At 45.3% G+C, this 22,739-nt stretch overlaps 2 protein-coding genes across 3 annotated transcripts in view; one reads left to right on the top strand and one right to left on the bottom strand.

Annotated features, from left to right (window-relative positions):
* LOC115382236 (stonustoxin subunit alpha-like) overlaps window positions 1–22,739 on the top strand; it is an 829,400-nt gene that overhangs the window by 298,847 nt on the left and 507,814 nt on the right. The gene's annotated exons all lie outside the window — the stretch shown is intronic.
* LOC115381312 (NLR family CARD domain-containing protein 3-like) lies at window positions 3,399–19,299 on the bottom strand (the record flags this gene model as incomplete). The annotated part of the gene is made up of 7 exons (XM_030082590.1): window positions 3,399–4,108; window positions 4,302–4,348; window positions 4,430–4,603; window positions 4,687–4,860; window positions 5,091–5,264; window positions 7,626–9,420; window positions 18,972–19,299. Coding segments are annotated over 7 exons (3,228 nt in total), but the record flags the coding sequence as incomplete, so codon positions are not given.

Genomic DNA, 22,739 nt, shown 5'->3' with positions numbered 1-22,739 from the left:
CTTTTTGACTTCTATTTGGGGAGGCTTGCTATTCCGCACTTTGAAAACCCCTGACCTACAACATCATGTTTCAAATCAAAAGGTCTCAAAAAAACATAAATTACTGAATGAATTCATCATCATAATCATCATCTTCTCAGATAATCCTCATCTCTTGTAGGCCTAAAACGTCGGCCAAAAATAATTGTAAGGGTGATTTTGACTGAATACTCTGGCTGAACAATTTTTTACTCATGCACACATTAATTTTTTTACTTGTGTTTGTATTCTCACATCTATTTCAACATGTGTGCGTATCAATCTCATCTTCTTCTTACCTGGGTACCTGTGTTGTTGGAAGATTCCAGATATTGAGCAACTAAAAGACAAAGCAAATATCTCAGAATATGAATTTAGTAGAAAATAAATATTAAACTTAATGTATAGCACAGCAATAAATTGCATCAAATTACACAAAATCAAACTCGCATACAATTTCAAAAAATTGAGTCGCATCAAGTTGAAAAATTCACATTTCAGGTGACCTCATGGGTTGCTATGCCGCGACATTTACATCAGCGTCAACTTTACCTTCTTGCCTGGGCGTACTTTGCTCGGAGATCTGCTGTGCTCGCAGAGGGACTCTGGCGGACCTTTACTGTAGAGATTAGCCTTTAGCATTAACACTGGGGACGCACAGGCCTGTGTGCGTCTGGTGTGTGAGACAGAGAGCTGTCGGACACACTCAGCGAGGGGAGGCGGGGGCGATGTGAAATCACCAATAAAGTTTTAGAAAAATTACTTGCGCCGAATGGACGAGATGTTGAAGGCTCGTCCATGCTTCACATGTCTGTGTGTCCACGTCCACGCACCACCAATGCGAGCGCCCTTTCTCTCATACTACATTTTGGGCTCAGCGGTGCGTGTTCTATGCAGGCTCTCTGATCCACGCATCCTTGCGGAGCTTTTATGGCACTCCAGGGTGTTTGTCTGCTCTTTTATTATAGATTATTTATAGAAAGTGAGGCACATAAATTGTCAGTATATTATCATTTAGTATTAGAGTTTATTTAGCCTTTTTTTTTTCTGTTTGTGATTCTCGGGGCGGCACCCGGGCAATTAGATACTTTAACTTCTGTCGGCAGACCTTCTCCTCCCTCCAGACAGATTCTGCTCTCTCCGTCCACCAGTGTCTCACTCTCTGGATGTCTTTGTAGACAGAGCTGCAGCCTGATGGCTTCACACAGTCACTTTTAAAAGTTAGCGTCTGTCATGGTTTGTTTGCTGTGGCGGTCTTGCACATGTGTATACCGGCGCGACGTGATGGTGACGAAATGCTCCGATGTCCAGATGATGTTGTGTACCCAAACATGACCGCGAGTGTTTTGTGTTTTTCCACGTTTTTCCACGTGACGTCACCAAGGTTACCGTGCAAAGGCTCAGACTTGCATCTTTTGTCCAAGCAAATATATATGATGGTTACAGCACCAAGACCAACAACCGTGGTTGATAGTCGGTTGTTGCTTAAAAGACCACCTTTGTTGGTTAACTCGTAGCAGTTAGCTTTAGTTCACCACATGTGAAGGCAGGTAGCTAAAGTGCGATTAGCTGAAAAACAGGATCTCTAAAGTAAACTTTGCAAGTGAAAATAATAGTTTTAGCATCCCTCATATATATTTGATAAACTTACCGGGGTTTTTTTCCCATAAAGGAAATGGGCGCTGTAGGGAGGATGCCAATGACTGTACGTTGTCTGCAGCCTGTCTCCTCTGCTGCAGCCGCCAAGCTTCATAGGTCGTCAGCAACCTCAACTCTATTCATGTAAGGACTACTATGAATTTTTCATGTGAACTCAAAAGTGTGTTTCATGTACACAACAGTCAGATGGACAAAATTACTCAAATATAATGTGTGAGTAGCTCTTGCAATAAATTGCGACATATAATTTTACATTTTAAGTGCAGGCAAAGTACTTTGATACTTTTTATGACAAAAACAAATAAAATAAGATAAATCACAAGAATTTAAAAAAATAAATCTACATCATGGATGTATCCCTTTAAACAGTGCACTTTAGGTGGCTTGATATTAGAAGTCATAAATTAATGACCACTGTGGTGATTTTCCTAGGGGTGAATAGTCTTCATCGTTTCAGCATCATATCAGCGTTATGCCGGCCTCAGACCACAACACGAAGACGTGATGTCCTTTTCACAGATGTTTATTGGTTTCACCCACACCAAACACCGTAGAACTGGTAACAAAAGCAAAACGCAAAAATATAACAAAAGCAATTCACCCCAATACCAGCATATATCCATATTTACGGAGGAAAAATAAAACGTGCCGCTTTGACCTGCGTATGGCTAAGGCTCGGGTCTTCTTTTCCTTTCACATCTTGCCTTAAAAGGACAAACTTTGCACATTGAAGTGATCTTCTGCCATCAGCTGCTCAGACGTGTAAACCTTCCGCTGACGTAGCATCATCCGGAAGCAGATCTTATTCAAGTAAATATAATTTCCAGACATATCAATAAATATGGACAGGTATAATTTCAATTCTGAGCGAAATAATTAAAGGTGCATTAAGGAGTTTTTCAACTTCAAAAATACTTATTCTCCACCATAAATATGTTACAAATATTCAATGATGTGTAGAATGTCCCTGACATTTTCATAGCAAGCGCTAAATTGTCACTCGAAAGTTGCAGTGCCGGTCCGGCACCAGAATTTTTTGGGGATAATTTGGCATGATGTGAAGTAATGCACGCTCCCGCTGGCCTGATACCCTTAGTTAGGTTTCGTTTTGTCCGCCATTACTCCGCCAGATGCTTAACGACCAACAACTGAGCAGTACTGAGGATGGAGCTTCCAGAAAGTAAGAAAAGACTGGCTTCCTGCACTGCCACAGCTCCAGCACAGACCCCATCAGGCAAAAGAAACTTAAATTTTACTCGAGCGCTGCTAAAAGAGCGAGGAAGGAGTTCCCCTCTTCTGTGGACACAAGCCACAGACACGAGCGTTTCACTAAGCTGCAGTTATGTCCAAGGCCTGCAGGGGCCATTGTTTCGCATGAAGCATGCAAACTCCTTAATGCACCTTTAAGTTAACATACAAAAACAAACAGTATTTACCATGCCTCTTCATAAATACAACATACAAATAAATGCAGTATAAAATTACTTACTGCACAACACCGCCACCTATAGGAGTTTAAATTACATTCCACGTACATATAACGCCATTCGTTACAAGCGTTGTTACCGTTGTGTTAGCCTTGAGTTAGCATGATGGCAATGCATCATATTAGCAACTTTTAGCTCCTTGTTGACTGAACAACAAATCTAACTGAAGACAACAAGTAAAAGAGAGAAAGAGAGTTTGACTTGCCTTGCCTAGTTTGCCTTTAAGACTTTATGATGGAACATTTCAAAAAACACCACAACAATGAAACCACAACAAACACCAGATGGAACAAAGAAGAAATCACATCTTTAGTGGAGCTAAACTCCTCCCACCTTCTTATAGGCCCCTCCCACCTTCTGATAGGCTCCTCCTCCTCCTCCCTGCTGTCAGAGACAGAGACGTCTTTCCTACAGAGGACACAGACTCACTGAAGAACCAGGGAGCCAGAATGTAAACCCAGCATACAGAGGTTCAGTGAATGTGGTGTTGAAGGTGTAGAGGTGGATCAGAGAGTCAGAGGAGACTCTGAAGAAGGACAGAGAGCCAGCAGGACAGTCCACATACACTGCTACTCTACCAGAGGAGGAGGAGGAGGAGGAGGAGAGGACTGTTCTTCTGTTATTGTGTCTGACAGAGTAATCTCCATCAGAGCAGTCCAGACTCCAGGACTGCTTATTCTCTCCAAACGCACACTTCTCACTGTCTCCTTTCCTTTTGATTCCTCTGTAACTCACTGATATAGAAACATTTCCGCTCCACTCGACCTCCCAGTAACATCGACCACTCAGATCATTTCTACACAGCAGCTGATTCCAGTAATCAAATCTGTGAGGATGATCAAGATACGGCTGCTCTTCCTCCACAAGTGTCACCTTCCTGTTGTTGTTGGACAGTTTGAGCTTTCTGTTCATTGAGTTTTCATCCAGTTGAAGTTGAGAGAAATCTGATGGAGAGAAAAAGAGTTCAGTCCTGATGTGACACGTGATGGATTTGTTGTTTGTGGACTTCCAGACATGTTGTTGATGGAGAGAAAGTTTGATGAGGACACTTTTTGTCAGGCTTCTCTTGTCAGGAATGTTTGAATGAATCCAAAGCTTTGAATGAAAGACAAACGGACAGTGATGAGTCCAACTTACACTTCCTCAGACCAGGTTTGAGCCACTGCTGTCCACCATGGTCCACCCTGCAGGGAGAGAGACAGTCAGACAGGAAGACAGGTCATTGGTCAAGACACAACCCATGAGCTCCTGCTGTGTGTCCATACCTGAGAGTCTCCAGTGAGCAGTGTGGATCCTCCACTGCCGCTGACAGCTCCTTCACTCCTGAGTCTCCTGGATGGTTGTAGCTCAGGTCCAGCTCTCTCAGATGGGAGGACTTGGATCTCACAGCTGAGACCAGAGAAGCACAGCCTTCCTCTGAGACCAGACACCCTGACAGACTGGAGACACAAACATGGCTGCATCAAGTCAAGAAGGAAGAAGGAAGATCCTCCACATGATCAAGCAGCAGCTGGATCCTGACCTGAGAGCTTCCAGTTTACAGTGAGGACTCTCCAGTCCAAGAGACAGATGCTCCACTCCTGAATCCTGCAGGTCGTTGTTACTCAGGTCCAGATGTGTCAGACTGGAGGACTGAGAGCTGAGAACTGAGGACAGAGCTCCACAGCTTCTCTCTGACAGACCACAGCCGCTCAACCTGAAGAAGAAGCAACAATGAAAACCACATCCATGTTTGTCATGGACTCAGTTCTACATCTCTGACTTGGAGCATCACAAACACAGTGAGTAGAGTCTGTGGAAGTAGAGCAATTAAAAAAGAGCCTACAATGTTCCACTACAATGTCTGTCAGATATTTTAGAAGATGTTCTGCAGATGTGATGAGGAGAAACGAGAGTGATGGACTGATTCAATGATCATGTTAGAACCTGAGAGCTTCCAGTTTACAGTGAGGACTCTCCAGTCCAAGAGACAGACGCTTCACTCCTGAATCCTGCAGGTCGTTGGTACTCAGGTCCAGATGTGTCAGACTGGAGGACTGAGAGCTGAGAACTGAGGACAGAGCTCCAGAGCTTCTCTCTGACAGACCACAGCAGCTCAACCTGGAGAAGATACAATGAAAACCAGATCCATGTTTTTCATGGGCATAGTTTGAAATATATAGATACATTTGTTTGTCTTTTTTTTTTTTTTTTTTTTGCATTTGTAATGAATGCATGCAGATATTTCAGAGTTTATATTTGTACATTGTTTTGCTGTCCTGCACAAAATAAATAGATGTCCTGATCACAGATTTGACAAAACTGCATGCAAGACTAAGGTCTCAATTGTGAATTTTGTCGTTGTCTTTATTCCTATTTTAGCTATTGCAACAACACATCTTCAGTAGACTAAAACTAACCTGTCTTACGGTGGTGTAAGCCAGATCACTTTCCCTATTCGTGGAGAACAATCCAATGCTTGGTGAATTGTCTTTCGCAATCAAATCAGTCAAACTTCATTTGTAAAGCGCTTTTCATATTCAGAAAAAATAAAACACAAAGTGCTGAACAATAATAATAAAACAAAAACTGTATAAAAACAAAGCCACACCTTCGTCACAGTACTGTGCACCCACACCCGCACACACACACACACACACACACACACACACACACACACACACACACACACACACACACACACACACACACATGGCATTGGAAGATAGGCATGGCACTGAGCATCATGGGAAACACCACCAGTGGGGCCACCCACACAGGGAAAAGTCATAGGTCAGGGCGGTTCGGGCTCCGGCATCCAACCCCCCATCCCACCAGACCAAGGGAACCCCCACATCAAGTTTGGGAGTCTGGGATCAAACTCTCAGCTGCTCTCGGAGGTGCCGAGGTCCAAGCATGAGGTCAGAGGGGACAGAGCTTTTTCCGCTGTGGCCCCCAAGCTGTGGAATGAGCTGCCACTGTGTATCCGACAGGACCCCTCATTGTCCATTTTTAAGAAAGATGTTAAAACACATTTTTATTCACTGGCTTTTAACTCAGCCTGAGACTCCGCACTTGGTTTTTTTAATGTTTATATAAATGTCTCTTTTTGTTGTTTGTTTTGTTTTCTTTGTTCTTACTGGATTTTATTCTTGCACTTGCACTTATATCTTGTGACTTTGTACAGCACTTTGTGCCAGCCGCAGTAGTTTTTAAAGTGCTATATAGACAAAGTTGAGTTAAGCTGAAAGACTCTGACAAGGGAGTCAAGTTTCAACATGGGCTATAAAGGGAAATGGGTCAACTCCTGCTTCTCATTGTATGAACTCGGTGTTGAGTCAAACACCCACCAAGAACTTGTGGACATTGGCTATCAACACAGGACAGTTGCTTCCAGAGTCTTCCACCATGATCACAAGATCCCACATGAGATCGCAAGAATGCCAGGCTCTCCGTGGATTATTGTCGGGGTTGGGTAGCGGTGCAGACGGAAGTGGGAGAGGAAACAAAACCAGTGCCACAGCTTCCTGCTGAAGTTAAAGACCAATCCACATATGCCATCTCTACTGAGCCTGTACTTGACCATTACCAGATCCATCACACACAACATGGACCACCTGGAATTGCAACTTGCGGGCAATCCCTTCATCCAAGACTGCTAAGATATCATTGTTACTTAGATCTGGTTTCACCTGAAGATTCCCAAGGCTTTCAGGCAGCTATCTCGCAGCTCTCTGTACTGCTGCGATCACATTGAGGACTGTGCTGAAAACAGAGATACTCTGTATCTGTACAGACTGTATCAAGTTTACTTTAAGAACTTGGCCAGAACGTTGCCCTAACTCCTGTTATAATGAAGTGCTTTGAGAGGCTGGTTCTTCAGTACATCAAGGACTGCCTCCCCCCACACTGGAACCCTACCAGCTTGTCTACTAGACCAACAGATCCACAGAAGGCGCCATCACCATAGCTCTGCATGTGACGCTGAGCCATATGGAATATCTGCAGAGCTATGCCAGGATGATCTTAGTGGATTAGAGCTTGGCATTCTACACAACCATCCCCGACATCTGGATCAGCAAATTGGTCGCCCTGGGCCTATACTCTCTAATACATCTGAATCAAGGACTTCTTAATCAACCGAGAATGACTTGACTTGAATTGTTTGATGTTACCATCCAAGCAGATGAAGTTGAGAAGATGAGGACAAAAATTGGAACCGCAACATCGGTCTTAATTACACTTTTGTGCTTTGCATCTGTCACAAGGATATTTGCAAAAAAAAAAATCTATTTTTCTTTTTCCCACAAATGTAAATGTTTCTGAAACATTCCCAAATTTAAATTTGTCAGGAAAATGTTTTGTGTGGGATGGCAAAACTTGGGCAAATATAAACACTTAACTTGTCAGCAAACAACCATTTATAGCTGCAAAATATGCATGACCCATCCACTTCTCTGTATTTGTTCGTGAGGTACGTACAGAGCTTTGTTGGAGGCCTTGACCACTGGCAGCAGCTTCAGAAGAGCCTCCTCTGAAGCAGAGTATTTCTTCAGGTCAAACTCCTTCAGATCTTCTTCTGATGACAGTAAGAAGAAGGCCAGAGCTGACGACTGAGCAGGAGACAGTCTATCTGTGGAGAGACGTCCTGATCTCAGGGACTGTTGGATGTGCTCCACCAGAGAACCATCATTCAGTTCATTCAGACAGTGGAACAGATTGATGCTTCTCTCTGCAGACAGACTCTCGCTCAGCTTCTCCTTGATGTACTGGACTGTTTCCTGATTGGTCTGTGAGCTACTTCCTGTCTGTGTCAGCAGACCTCGAAGGAGACTCTGATTGGTCTCCAGTGAAAGACCCAGGAGGAAGCGGAGGAACAAGTCCAGGTGTCCATTTGGACTCTTCAAGGCCTCGTCCACTGCTCTCTGATGGAGAAGGTGGAGCTGAGGTTGTTGTGGAGATTGTTGAATGGTTGTTTGTTTCTCTTCCAGCAGGTTGATTCCAGAGTCGATGAAGGTCTGATGGACATGAAGAGCAGCCAGAAACTCCTGAAGGCTCAGATGGATGAAGCAGAACACCATGTCCTGGCACAGGCCGCTCTCCTCTCTAAAGATCTGTGTGAACATTCCTGAGTACATTGAGGCTGCTCTGAGATCGATGCCACACTCTGTCAGGTCGGGTTCATAGAAGATCAGGTTTCCTTTCTGCAGCTGATCAAAAGCCAGTTTTCCCAGAGACTCTATCATCTCCCTGCTCTCTGGACTCCAGTGTGGATCTGTGGCAGCTCCTGCATCATACTTGACCATCTTGACTTTGACCTGGACCACCAGGTGGTGGATGTACATCTGAGTCAGGGTCTTGGGCAGTTCTCCTCCCTCTCTGCTCTTCAACACCTTCTCCAGAACTGTAGCAGTGATCCAGCAGAAGACCGGGATGTGGCACATGATGTGGAGGCTTCGGGAGGTCTTGATGTGGGAGATGATCCGGCTGGCCTGCTCCTCCTCTCTGAACCTCCTCCTGAAGTACTCCTCCTTCTGGGGGTCAGTGAACCCTCGGACCTCTGTCACCATGTCCACACAGTCAGCAGGGATCTGATTGGCTGCTGCAGGTCGTGTGGTGATCCAGAGGCGAGCAGAGGGAAGCAGCTTCCCCCTGATGAGGTTTATCAGCAGAACATTCACGGAGGAGGAGTCAGTAACATCAGACAAGATCTTGGTCTGGTGGAAGTCCAGAGGGAGTCGACACTCATCCAGACCATCAAAGACGAAGATCGTCTGGAATTCTTCAAAGCTGCAGATTCCTGCTTCTTTGATTTCATTGAAGAAGTGATGAACAAGTCCCACCAAGCTGAACTTCTCCTCCTTCACTACATTCAGCTCTCTGAAGGTGAATGGAAATATGAAGTGGACGTCCTGGTTGTCTTTGTCTTCAGCCCAGTCCAGAGTGAACTTCTGTGTCAGGACTGTTTTCCCAATGCCAGCCACTCCCTTTGTCAGCACTGTTCTGATTGTTTCAGATCTTCCAGGTGGGCCTTTAAAGATGTCTCCTGGTCTGATGCTTGTGTCTGCTCTGTCTGCTGTCCTGGATGCTGTTTCAATCTGTCTGATCTCATTTTCCTGATCTGCCTCTTCATTCCCTCCCTCTGTGATGTGGAGTTCTGTGTAGATCTGGTTCAGGAGGGTGGACTTTCCTGCTTGAGAGAGCCCCTCAAACACAGACTGGAACCTCTTCTTCAGGCCACATTTCAGCTTCTTTTGGCAGACTCCAGAAGAAGTTCCTGAAAAGAGGAGAAAAAGAACCTGAATCAGCAGATTAGATTTGGCATTGAATGTGAAGATGAAAGTGTGGTGGTGGATGAAAGTGTGTTAGTGGAGATGTTTCTCCTCCATCAGATTCATCCAGCTCCTTCGTGGAGACCAAACAGTTTCTGATGTCACACAGATGTTGCCCCAGAAATGCACTGCTTCTCATGGGTCTTTGTTTTCTGATGTATGGCCAATTTATCTTTCTGGAGAACATCCAGGGCCTATTGAGCAGCACTTTGTCATATTGCGTAATTTTTATGGAGGAGCTACACCCAAGCTGAAGTCACCAAGGTGGTCGGTAAGCTCCTCTGTGGCAAGGCACCGTGGGTGGACGAGATTCACCCTGAGTATCTTAATCTCTGGATGTGCAGGGACTGTCTTGGTTGACACGTCTCTGCAACATCGCGTGGCGGTCGGGGACGGTGCCTCTGGATTGGCAGACTGGGGTGGTGGTCCTCCTTTTTAAAAAGGGTGACCAACTATAGGGGGATCACACTCCTCAGCCTCCCTGGGAAAGTCTATTCCAGGGTACTGGAGAGGAGGATTCGACCTATAGCCGAACCTTGGATTCAGGAGGATCAATGCGGTTTTCGTCCTGGTCGTGGAACAGTGAACCAGCTCTATACCCTCCATAGGGTGCTCGAGGGCTCATGGGAGTTCACCCAACCAGTCCACATGTGTTTTGTGGACTTGGAGAAGGCATTCGACCGCATCCCTCGTGGTGTCTTGTGGGGGGTGCTCCGGGAATACAGAGTCCGGGGCCCCCTGTTAAGGGCCGTCCGTTCTCTGTATGACCGGAGTAGGAGTTTGGTCCGCATTGCCGGCAGTAAGTCGGACCTGTTCCTGGTGCATGTTGGACTCCGGCAGGGCTGCCCTTTGTCAACGGTTCTGTTCATCATTTTTATGGACAGAATTTCTAGGTGCAGCCAGGGGTCGGAGGGGGTCCGGTTCGGGGACCACAGGATTTCATCTCTGCTTTTTGCAGATGATGTTGTCCTGTTGGCTTCATCGAACCAGGACCTACAGCATGCACTGGGGCGGTTCGCAGCCGAGTGTGAAGCGACAGGAATGAGGATCAGCACCTCCAAATCCGAGGCCATGGTCCTCGACCGGAACAAGGTGGCTTGCCCTCTCCAGGTAGGTGGAGAGACCCTAGCCCAGGTGGAGGAGTTCAAGTATCTTGGGGTCCTGTTCACGAGTGAGGGATTTATGGAGTGTGACATTGACAGGCGGATCGGTGCAGCGACTGCAGTGATGCGGTCATTGTATCGGTCCGTCATGGTGAAGAGGGAGCTGAGCCGAAAGCCGAAGCTCTCGATTTACCGGTTAATCTGCGTTCCCACCCTCACCTATGGTCATGAGCTTTGGGTCATGACCGAAAGGACAAGATCCCAGATACAAGCGGCTGAAATGAGCTTCCTCCGTAGGGTGGCTGGGCACTCCCTTAGAGATCAGACGAGGAGCTCAGTCACCAGGGAGGAGCTCGGAGTAGAGCGGCTACTCCTCCGCATCGAGAGGGGCCAGCTGAGGTGGCTCGGGCATCTGTTTAGGATGCCTCCTGGACGCCTCCCTGGGGAGGTATTCCAGGCATGTCCCACTGGGAGAAGACCCCGGGGAAGACCCAGGACACGCTGGAGAGACCATGTCTCTCGGCTGGCTTGGGAACGCCTTGGGATCCTCCCAGAGGAGCTGGAGGAAGTGTCTGGGGACAGGGAAGTTTGGGCATCCCTGCTGAGACTGCTGCCCCCGCGACCTGGTCCCGGATAAGCGGTAGAAAATTAATGGATGGGTGTAGAGGAGCATTTTGTAATAAATGTCCAAATTGTTATAACTCTGACTCGGTTGAGAGACACCCAGGCAGCCATTTGTGCCGCCTTATCTTAAAAAGGGTGAAGAGTTGGGGGGGTAGTCAAAAAAGAGGTACATCAGTTCAGATCACAGTTCCAAAGGGAGTCATGATTAGAAGTGAGAGACCCAAAAAAACGAAAAAACAAACCCGCACACAAATACAGCAATGACATAAAACAGTTTGCTGCAGTCCAGCAGATCATCCGTCGCAGCCATCCCAGCATGCCAGGACATCACCACTGATCATCAGCAGAAGGGTTGGGGGAGGCGTTGGAGTGGGGGAGGGAATGTCATGGATGCAGCGTGTATAGATTCAGTTTTTCAGTCCAGTGTTTGTGTCTCCAGCCATTGTTTCCCAGCTGCAGATGGTAGCTGCCATGAAGACAACCTCAACAGAAGTAGTCCAGAGGTGATGCAAGTGTCATTGGGAGAGAGAGAGGGAGTCTTTCAGGGGGTTGTTTTAAATTCCAAGGGGCACCAAATGCAATCAGCTGTTTTGGTGTAGAAGGAGCCGTTTGACCTTCCTCTGCTAGGTTGTCAACTTCTCAGACAGCAGCTGCATTAAACCTCTCAGTGATAGCATCCAACTTCTCAAATCGGCCACAACCCTAATCAAATTTTCTTTCTTTTCTATCTTTCTTGAGAGTTCGCCCAAACGGTCAGCCTCAGCTCTTGCCCATTCATTTGTAAAGACCATCATCCACATCTATTATAGTGGTGGTCTTCGTAATTCTCCAGAAGCTCAGGCTACAGCACAGGCCGATCAGCAGCAGGCCTGTCATCATAAATCCAAAAATGTACACATCTTCAGTGTCAGGGTTGGTAGCTTGATTTGGCCTTGGGCCAATTTCTGTTTGGGCACTTGAATCGTGGGGGCGGCCCACGCACACATAATCAAAGATAATGTTTCTATTTTAATCTTAACAACTATCCAATCTTGAATATTAAAACAAAGATGTCAGAAATTACGTGGTTTGAAAAATTAGCTTGTATTTCTCACAGACTGTTGATAATAAATTCAGCGTCTCCTGCTTCACTCTGTCGAGTCAAAAAAAAAAAACATTAATAAGGTGAATTATGAAATACCTGACAACAGCAGCCTGGAGTTACTGTGGCTGCTGTCTTCAGTCACCAACTTGTTGCACAAACTGTCTTTTAAAATAAGAATATGTGTGAAATGTGGAAAGTACATTATAACAAAAAATTATAATTCTGTATTTCCAACAATTTAGGACAATTTCAATGTTGTGAATGATCACTTTTCCTTAGAAACTAACATATAGAAGTAAACATACTTACAAATGTTTGACAAGATCTCTGAACTGAAAAGAGGTGTATTGTGACTTTGGAACCTGAACGCCTCACAGCTGAGCGACCGTCAGCTGCAGCTCCTTCCTGAGAGCAACACAATGATCCCTGAACAACAAGATGAAGATAAAACAACAAGCAGAACAGTAAACAGCCACGCTAAACCCAGAAATGAAACATACCAAAGCAATGTATGCCTCGTTCTCTCCAAGCCGCTGCTACACTGCTCAGATAATTCCTCTCAGGACTGAACTGCCCATCAATAACAACCTTTCCCATTATGTCAGAGACTCAGCGTTTACATCTCCTTTCCACTGTTACAGAAGTTGAGATCGCATGACGCCGACTGATGTTGGAGCACGGAGGAATCATTCAAAGCCAGCTAGTTCATCGGTGGCAAACAGCTAAGCTAAAATCTGACTGAGACACCGGTGTGTCCAACAGCAAGCTGCTTTTACAAAGTGTCCCTGAAAGCAGCAGGAGCTGCATGGCGCAGGTTGTACACTGACGCAGAGGGTTTCAAGATTTTCCACAGGTAATGAAGGCGGTTTAGGAGGAGCTGGATCCTGACAAGTTAATGAGCCTCCATGAGGCAGGTGCCTCAGATTTTTAAAAAAATCATCTGGTGGGCCAGATATTCTTGTTTGCGGGCTACTTTTGGCCCGCCGGCCACCGGTTGCCCACCGCTGTTGTATGTCCTCCATGGACAGGGGAGCCAGGCACATGACCCACCTCAACTGACCCGGCATGGTGGGTCTCGTCTGAGAGGGAAGGATCCCCTGTCACTTTGCTCTTTGTTGAAATGATCATATCAATTGCGTTGAGAGACCAGCTGATCAATTCCATGGTTGATGGTTCCAGTCAAATAGACAAGACAGAGTTTAGCAGCAAGCGGAGACAATAGGGAGAGGAGAATCAAAGTACAGAGTGATGGGAAAATTGCCTGCATACGCCGAGAGCCAAACAAGATTTTTATCAATCTGTAACAAAGAGCAAATAAACAGCCTGGAGTGCCAGAAAGGCTCATCGAGGATGTGTGGCTCAGTGCACATGCATGGAATGTGCACCGCGTGAGACCAAAATGTAGCATGAGAGAAAGAGCATGCTCATCGGGGTTGCTCAAAAACTCCAAAGTGGACGCCGACATGTGGGCATGTGAAGCATGGACCAGACTTAACAGAAAATACTGACAAAACACAATAACATAGTATCAGTAAGGTCTAATCTGATTGGCTCCCAATCTCTAGAGAAGGATTGGACTCAACTTCTCTGGCATTGCCCACGGTGAGAGGCGGCGGGCTGGTGTGGGTTTGCTTATAGCCCCACAGCTCAGCTGCCATGTGTTGGAGTTCACCCCAGTGAACGAGAGGGTCGCATCTCGACGCCTTCGGGTTGGGGATAGGTGCCTCACTGTTGTCTCAATTTACGGCCTGAACAGCAGTGCAGAGTACCCGGCCTTCTTGGAGTCCCTGGGAGGGGTGCTAGACAGTGCTCCATCTGGGGACTCCATTGTTCTACTGAGGGACTTCAACGCCCACGTGGGCAGTAAGATATGTGTGGGGTGATTGGGACGCATGGCCTTCCTGATCTGAACCGGAGTGGTGTTCTGTTATGGGACTTCTGTGCTAGCCACAGTTTATCCATAATGAACACTATGTTCAAGCACAGGGATTGTCCATAAGTGCACTTGACACCGGGACACCCTAGATCAGAGGTCGATGATCTACTTTGTTGTCGTGCCATCTGACCTCTGACCTCGGGTCTTGGACACTCGGGTGAAGAGAAGAGCAGAGCTGTCGACCGATCACCACCTGGTGATCGGTCGACAGCTCTGGTTCCTTCGGAGGAAACCGGACAGACTTTGGAAAACCAAACGTGTTGTGAGGGTCTGCTGGGAAAATCTGGTTGAACCCTTTGTCAGCAGGTTTTTTAACTCCCACCTCCAGGAGAGCTTCTCCCAGATCTGACAGAGCTGACAGGTACCGGCAGATCAAGAGAACTGTTTCATGGTGCAGAAACACACATGTCAAGTTCATGACGCGTCATCTATCTGCTGCAGCAGGCACTCACCCACCAGGAGACCATGGGCAGCATTGTGAGTGTCATGTTCTACGACTTCTCCAGCGCCTTCAACATCATCAGGCCGGCACTGCTGCGAGGAAAGCAGGAGGACAGGGGAGGGGTCTGACATCTGCCAGGACCATCGACTACCTCACTGACCATTCAATACGTGTGGCTGCGAGGCTATTAGTCAGAGGTGGTGGTCTGAAGCACGGGGGCGATCCAGGGCACCGTCCTCTCACCTTTCCTCTTCACCATCTACACCTTGGACTTCACCTACAACATGGATAGCTGCCACCTCCAGAAAGTCTTCAACGACTCCGCCATTGTGGGCTGTGTGTCCGAAGGGAACGAGATGGAGTACCACTTGGTCAATATGGACTTTTTGGACTGGTGTGAGCTTAACCACCTATGCTTGAACACCAGTAAGATGAAGGGGATGGTGATGGACTTCAGGAGGAGGATGTTGCCACACCCACTGGTAATTATCCAGGGGGAGGACATTGAAACAGTGGATGGTTTCAAGTCCCTGGATGTTCACCTCAACAATAAACTGGAATGGTCCCACAACTCCAATGCTCTGTAAAAGAAGGGCCAGAGTTGCTTCCACCCTCTGAGGAGACTGAGGTCCTTGGGAATGAGCAGACCTCTGCTCAGGATCTTTTATGACTCTGTGGTAGCCTATGCTATCCACTACGCCGCCTTCTGCTGGGTCCCGGGCAGCACAGAGTGGGACAGGAGACTCAACAAGCTGGTCAGGAGGACCAACTCTGTCCTGGGCTGCCCACTGGACTCTGTGGACTGGACTACCCTCTGACTCTCTCGGAGGACGTGGGTGAGAGGAGGATGTTGGCCAAGCTTACATCCATCATGGATAACAGCTCTCACCCACTGCACCAGACGGTAGAGGAGCTGAGCAGCTCTTTCAGTGGCCGACTGAGACACCCGCAGTGCAGGACAGAGCAGTTCCTTCATCCCCACCTCTGTCAGACTGTGTAACTCGACTGTATAGGATATGTGCAATAACCCTGGACATTATAATATCGTGCAATCGCCATTGCTTCAGAGCATCCATAAGTAATTATGGACTTTATAAACCACTCATTCTGCTGCATTTTAAACATATATGTACATGCAGTGGGTATGAGAAGTATTCAGACCCCTTGAAGTTTCTCACTTTGTGTCATTGTGGCCATTTGCCAAAATCAAAAAAGTTCATTTTATTTCTCAATAATGTACACTCAGCAACCCATCTTGACATAAAAAAATAAAACTCTGCCATAAAGCCCCGACTGGTGGAGGCTGAGAGCTAATTTTGTGGAACTGTCTCCCATCTCCCTACTGCGTCTCTGGAGCTCAGCCACAGTGATCTTTGGGTTCTTCATAACCTCTCTCACCAAGACTCAGTTTGGCTCAACAGCAAGGTTTAGAAAGAGATGTGTTTGTCCCAAACTTCTTCCATTTGAGGATTATGGAGGGCACTGTGCTCTTAGGAACCTTGAGTGCTGCAGAAATTCTTTTTTAACCTTGGCCAAATCTGTGCCTTGCCACAATTCTGTCTCTGAGCTCCTTGGGCATCCTTCGACCTCTTGATTCTCATTTGCTCTGACCCACACTGTGAGCTGTAAGGTCTCATACAGGTGTGTGCCTTTCTTAATCAAGTCAAACCAGTTTAATTAATGATAATCTAATATGGTGCAAACTCTAACAATGTCGTTGTGATGTTGTGGGACTGCTGGAAGTCGCTCGTTATTTCTTTGAAACACATGATTCCCACAGCTTTGAGTTCAGAGAGGGTGTAGGACAGTCTAAATCCTTTTACACACACACATATGCACAATACGATAAGATACACTGAGGCTTAGAGCAGAGAGCTACTGCATCCATGTCATCTTGGAATGGAATCAGTGGGGTGAAACCTAACCTGTCTCACAACGGTCTTATCCTACCTCACGTTCCCTATTAGTGGGTGAACAATCCAATGCTTGGTGAAAACTGCTTCACAATGATAGGAAGAGCCGACATGGAAGGAGTCAAGCCAGCAAGGGACAAAAAGCGACATTGCTATGAACGCTTAGCCAACAGAAGCCAGTTTTCCCTGTCATAACTTTTATGACCCCCTCCTGCGTAAAACCCAAAAAGTCAGAAGGATCGTGAGGCCCTGCTTTCACAATCTGCATTCCTACTAAAGTTAATATCAAGCGAGCTTTTGCTCTTCTGCTCTACGGGAGGTTTCTGTCCTCCCTGAGCTCTCTCAGGTACTTGTGCTCAATCATCAGTGTCTTCATGTCTTTGTAATCTCGCGTCCATGAACAAGGTGTACAGCCGAACACAAATAAATGCCACATGAGACATCAGTTCACTTCACCATTGTGTACCTTGGGTTTGATACGCCCAAGAACGCATTTTCTCAGAGATGCTGAGTGTGATCCAACTATAGTTGGGCACACCGTCCTGTCCCCGCTTTTACAAAGGCGAAACACCACCTTGCTCTGCCATTCCAGAGGTACTGTTCCCGACCACCATGCAATGTTGCAGAGATGTGTCAGCCAAGGCAGTCCCTGCTGTTTAACTGAGACTGAGGTGCATTAAGGAGTGCACGTTTCATGCGAAACAACGGCCCCTGCAAGTCTTGGAGGGAACTGCAGCTTAGTGCAACGCTCGTGTCTGTGGCTTGTGTCAATGTACATGCACGGAAGAGGGGAACTCCTTCCTCGCTCTTTAAGCAGCGCTCGAGTAAAATTTAAGTTTTTTTTTTTGGCTGGTGGTTTGTGCTGGAGTTGTGTCAGTGCTAGAAGCCAGTCTTTTCTTACTTTCTGGAAGATCCATCCTCAATACTGCTCAGTTGTTGCTCACTAAGCATGTGGTGGAGTAATGGCGGACAAAACGAAACCTAAGGAAATCAGGCCAGCAGATCATCTCAAAATCTCCCCAAAAAAATTCTGGTGCCGGACTGGCACTGCAACTTTCAAGCGACAATTTAGTAGTGCTGCACGATTTGGAGAAAAGGTGCGATTGGCGAGTAGGTGGACAATATTGCGATTGCGATTGTGCTTGCGATTTAATAAAAAAAGTTGGTTCATCATGAGTCTACAGATTTGCTTGGTCATCACGGGGAATAAATCAAGGAAAAAGCAGAGATGGATTACTGAGGATTTTAATTGTGTAATGATTCTCAAGATATCCAAACTTACTGTATACAAACAACAGTGTCCAGCACAACAGTACTGTTTTGTTTTTATTCAAAATAGCACAATTATGCATTGTACTAAAAAGGCACATCTCTGTAAACTGATAACAGTGTGAAGTATCTTCTGTGTGATACATACACTGGAATGATAACACAAAACTTTACCACAGGTAGGGTTGGGCGCTATGAACAAAATTTTATATCACAGTACCAGAAATTTCATATCACGGTAATATCACAGTTTGTATTTTTCCCCTGTAAATTCAAATAACTGCTTAAAAATAACCAAACTCTCACATTTGCTCATTGTCCTGTTTTATTTTTTAAACTCCGGTTTATATAACTTCAATTATTTAAAAAAAATAATAATAACAACATGAAAGAAAAAAAGACCTGAGTTTTTAGCGTCACTCTTGGAGCCGCTAGTCTCTGTGTCCGCTGCCATTATGGCTACCACTTCTTTTGGATACGCTGGTGTTGTTTGCGAGTGCACCTGACCAATGAAACGCAGCGAACAAAACCAACACGACGTCAGGACATGCTGTGAAAATGCACAAACGCACCCAAACAATTATGCTCCAGCTGTCCTGTTAGCGAGTGAGACGACTTGCAGCATACATCTGCTCTCTCTCCGGGTTAGGGTTTTTTTTTTTTACACTTTTTTAATAATTGCACAATCGCACCCCTTTTGCGATTACGTAATTGCACATGCTGACGTGACTGCGATCGCGATTGCGATAATCGTGCAGCACTACAATTTAGCGCTGTTAGAGGTACTTGCTATGAATATGTCAGGGCACATTGTAGACATCATTGAATATTTGTAGCATATTTATGGTGGAAAATAAGTTTTTTTAAAGTTGAAGAACTCCTTTATGCACCTTTAAGGTGCTCAGGGTGAATCTCATCCACGCCTTGTGTCTTGCCAAAGAGAAAGTTTCTGATTATCGGAGTTCAGGATCTGTCTTTGTGCTGCTTGTTCTGGACTTGCTGCCTGTTTCCCACTGTATGTGTGTGAGCTGGAAATGAGCTGTGTTCTTTGGATGGACTCTGTTTCTGCTGCTTTCTGCTGGAGCTGAAAACATTTCAGTGTTTGATGAGATCAAATCCTCTTACTGCTCCACAGACGCTGAGCCAGCTCCTCCTGCTTCATCCTCCTCAGGAAGTCCAGTGTGATCCTCAGAAATGACTCTCTGCTGCTCCTCTGCTCTTCATCCTCATCCTCCCTCTCACTCTCTGAGCATGCTGGGTAATCTGGACTCAGGAGCTTCTTCATCTTCTTCAGCTCCTCCTTCATGAAAGTCACCACGTTGTCCTCCAGCATCTGGAACAGAGAAACATCTGGAGTTGACGTTGAACCTAAACTGAGGACAAATTCAGATGTGAGTGGAATTCCACTATTGTTATGGCTGTCGTGACTGCTGTGGCTGCTGTTACTTTTACTTCAAATGCTACGTATATATCACTAAAGCTAGCATTGCCACTACTGCTACTGCTGATACCATTGTTATTATGACTGTGATTTCTACAAATATAGCAAAAGCTCTCATTTCCACTATCACAAGGGCAATGTCTGCAGTTAAATCTGAAGGCAATAGCTAAGGTAACGCTTACATGATTGGTCGAGGTACCGTCGGTCACATACAAGCTACAGGAAGACAACGTGAGCACATGAAAAACATGAGGGACAAGAACATTATTGGAACAGTCAAACCTATTTGTTGTCCACCAGGTCACACCAGAGGCAGATATGTAATGAATTTTTTAAAACCCTCCGGTTAAAGTTAATATAAGAATGTGCAATGAATACCAGCAGTGTATGGTCAAAGACATAACATAATCAATATAGAATTATTTCCGTGTAACAAATAACTGCAATCAATAGATTATTGCACGGAATATGTAAATAATACATAAAAATTCTACATAGTTGAATTACAGATAAAGAAAACACTGCATATACAGTTATACACAATCACAGAGAACACCGCAGATGGAGAAAGACAGCATCAAGTGGCAAGCTCAGCTGGTAAAAAAAAAACAAAAAAATGAAGCCAATGCGGAAGTGCCGAAAAGCTGTAATGTTGTAATTCTCCTTTCTCCCCCCATTCTCTTTCACACATGTAGGGTTTTGGGGGTGTGCTCATCATGGTGGGTTTGGTGGAGGGAGCCATCTAAGTGGCCTCATTCACTACACCCTTTGGTGGCTCGCCTCTCAGTTTTAATTACACCTAGTCATCCAACATGACTGGTTGGGGGATGGGGGGGGGGGGCAGTTTTGGGGTTGTGATACCCTGGATCTCGGGGTTGGAATGCTGAGGGGATGCTGACCTGGGGTGGGTAGCCACCCATGTGGGCCAGTTCTCCTGGGTATGGTTGTGACCCTCTGCCTGTGTGGGGTGGTTGGCTCTTGGGCACTCTGTCCCCCTCTGGGTGTCAGGTGCATGTGGACTTGGTCGCTTTGCTGTCATGTGGTGGGTTAGATTAACGAGGATCTGTAGTAGGCCTCTCCTGATGCTCTGGTGTAATTTGATACCTGTACCCTCATTTTGCACTTCCGAGTTCACTACATGCTACGTTCTCCAGCAAAAGCCTGTAGGATGCCCTCTGTCATATCTTTATGCAGGTGTTGCAGCCGCTCGTCTGGAGTGTCAATATCAGGGGTGTCACTAGGTTTTAAGTTCAGGGGGGCTTAGCCCCCAGGAGATGCCCAGGATGTGAGTGAAGGTAACACAAAACTCCACAAACAGCTAGCAAAGACAGAAAAATTATTCATTATTATTTCAGTTTGTTTTTGAACAGCTATAAATACAAATTAACGGTTTGCAGAGTAACAGTGTGTTCACAGCTGCAGTTCTCAAACTGGGGTCCCATTACCCCCTAGTAGTTAGTAAAATATCAAATAAACTGAATAATAACCATGCTGCAGCTCCTGATTACCAAGAACCAGAGTTCAGAGACTAAATAGGAAAGAGTGAGGAATACATTAGCCTGAAAACAGGAATGGTGAATTTGGCTGCAACTTCAGAAACAGGTAAATTGTAAATTTAAAATTCCAAATGATGTGAAGTGAAATTATAACTTCAATAAGACTTCGCCTGTGTTTAATATTATAGAAATTGTCTTGACATTACACCAATTTAATTTAGTTAAGTTCATTTCTACTCCACAGATCTTAAATATTTAGGTTTGAACGTTAAAAAAAAAACAAACAGATAATTTGTTTGGCATTTGGGGTTACAAATGGAAGATTGTGTTTAGTTAACATGAGGATGATGAGGAGTCTTTGAAAAACATTCTCCCCTGTAAAAGGTTCCTGGATCCTAAAACTCTGAGAATCCTGGTCTGTAATGTTAAAGTTGGGTTGTTCATTTGTCAGACAACAAGCATTTAGCTTATTAATAACATGGGACTTTCTGCTGTTAGCTTGAGCTAACTAGCTGTTACCATATTTTATCCACGCTCTCCTCCTAATTCTCATATATTCAGCCCTCTGTGTTTCAAAGTCATAGCAGCCTGCAGGCACCGGCTGCATATGAGGTCACAGGAAAAATCTGGACTGGATTCTCAGTGATGTCATTTTCTATATGAACCAGTTGAATGGATTCAGTGTAGGGCTCTCTCAAGCTGACTCTATGAATTGAGGGGAAACTGACTGATTATTGATCATATTTAGGTAATGAGCAGTTATGTGATCATGCATTTAAAATCATATTCCAACCACTTTATGTAGAAAATTAGTAAATTTATTGAATCATTTATTTTTAAATAGCCCCAAATTATTTAGTGGGAGCTTAAGAAAGTTTTAGGGTGGCCTCAGCCCCCTAAAGTACTCCTAACAACACCACTGGTAATTATGAATTGAAAGACCGTTGTATCTTTGCATTCTCTTCCTTCTCTCCACTCTTAGTTTTTTTTTTTTTCCTTTTTTTTTGCTTTTTTGTTCACTTTCAAGAAACTTTTGTTTCTTTCATGCTCTGTCTCGCTTCCTGTCTTTCTGTCCCGATGTCAGGTCCAGCAATATCATGTATCAGTACTCAAAACAAGTAAAATAAAGTAAGAAACCATGTTAACAAGAGAAAATTCATACACACAAGCTCCTCTAGGAAGAACTAATCTGTCTGGAATGTAACAGCAGCCAGACCTCCATTCTGCTGCTTCCATGCTGGACAGGACAGGTGAAAAAAAAGAAAATTGAAAAAGTTGTATTTCTAGGGAAATTCCAGCAGGGGGTGATGATGTTTGTTTCAAATTGAGCCCAGGTCTCATTGGAACCCATTCAAAAATGTAAAATTTCAGAGTGATACAAACACATTAACAGGCCGGTTTGAGAACATGTTTTGGTCTCTATCATTGCTTTTCAGCACCGTGCTGTCTTGACCAGACTGTAATTTTCATATAAATCATCTGTTGCTTGCATATTATGAGTTAAATTTATCACAGCACCTCTATGAATGCTATGGGGGACGCCACAGCATGATTTATACTTTACAGGCAGTTGTTAAACTTGACATAAACTATACGTATATACTGCTATCAGTTACTATAACAACTTATGTGTCACTGATGTGACAGTAAGGTGTTGAATGGACACTTGTTCTCACCATAAAGATGGAGTCCAGATGTGTTTGATGCTGAGGGGCGGAGCCTCCACGGAGAACCTGGGAGCTCTGCTGGCTGACGCTGCAGAAACATGTTGACTTTGTTCAAGCTGCTGTGAGCTGTGATGATGAATCCTGACACAAACACTGATTCTCACCCCTCAGCAGCAGGTCCTGGTCCTGATTTAAAGTCAAAGGGTTTCCCCATAGACCGGTCACTCTTCATGGACACTCGGCTGGATGGAAACCCAGAGTCAGAGCTGAAAACAAACACAACATCAGG

The sequence above is a fragment of the Salarias fasciatus genome, chromosome 23 (assembly GCF_902148845.1).
Source record: "Salarias fasciatus chromosome 23, fSalaFa1.1, whole genome shotgun sequence".
Taxonomy (NCBI): domain Eukaryota; kingdom Metazoa; phylum Chordata; class Actinopteri; order Blenniiformes; family Blenniidae; genus Salarias; species Salarias fasciatus.
Note: the sequence above shows the minus strand (reverse complement) of the source record. Positions and strands in the feature narration are given on the sequence as shown.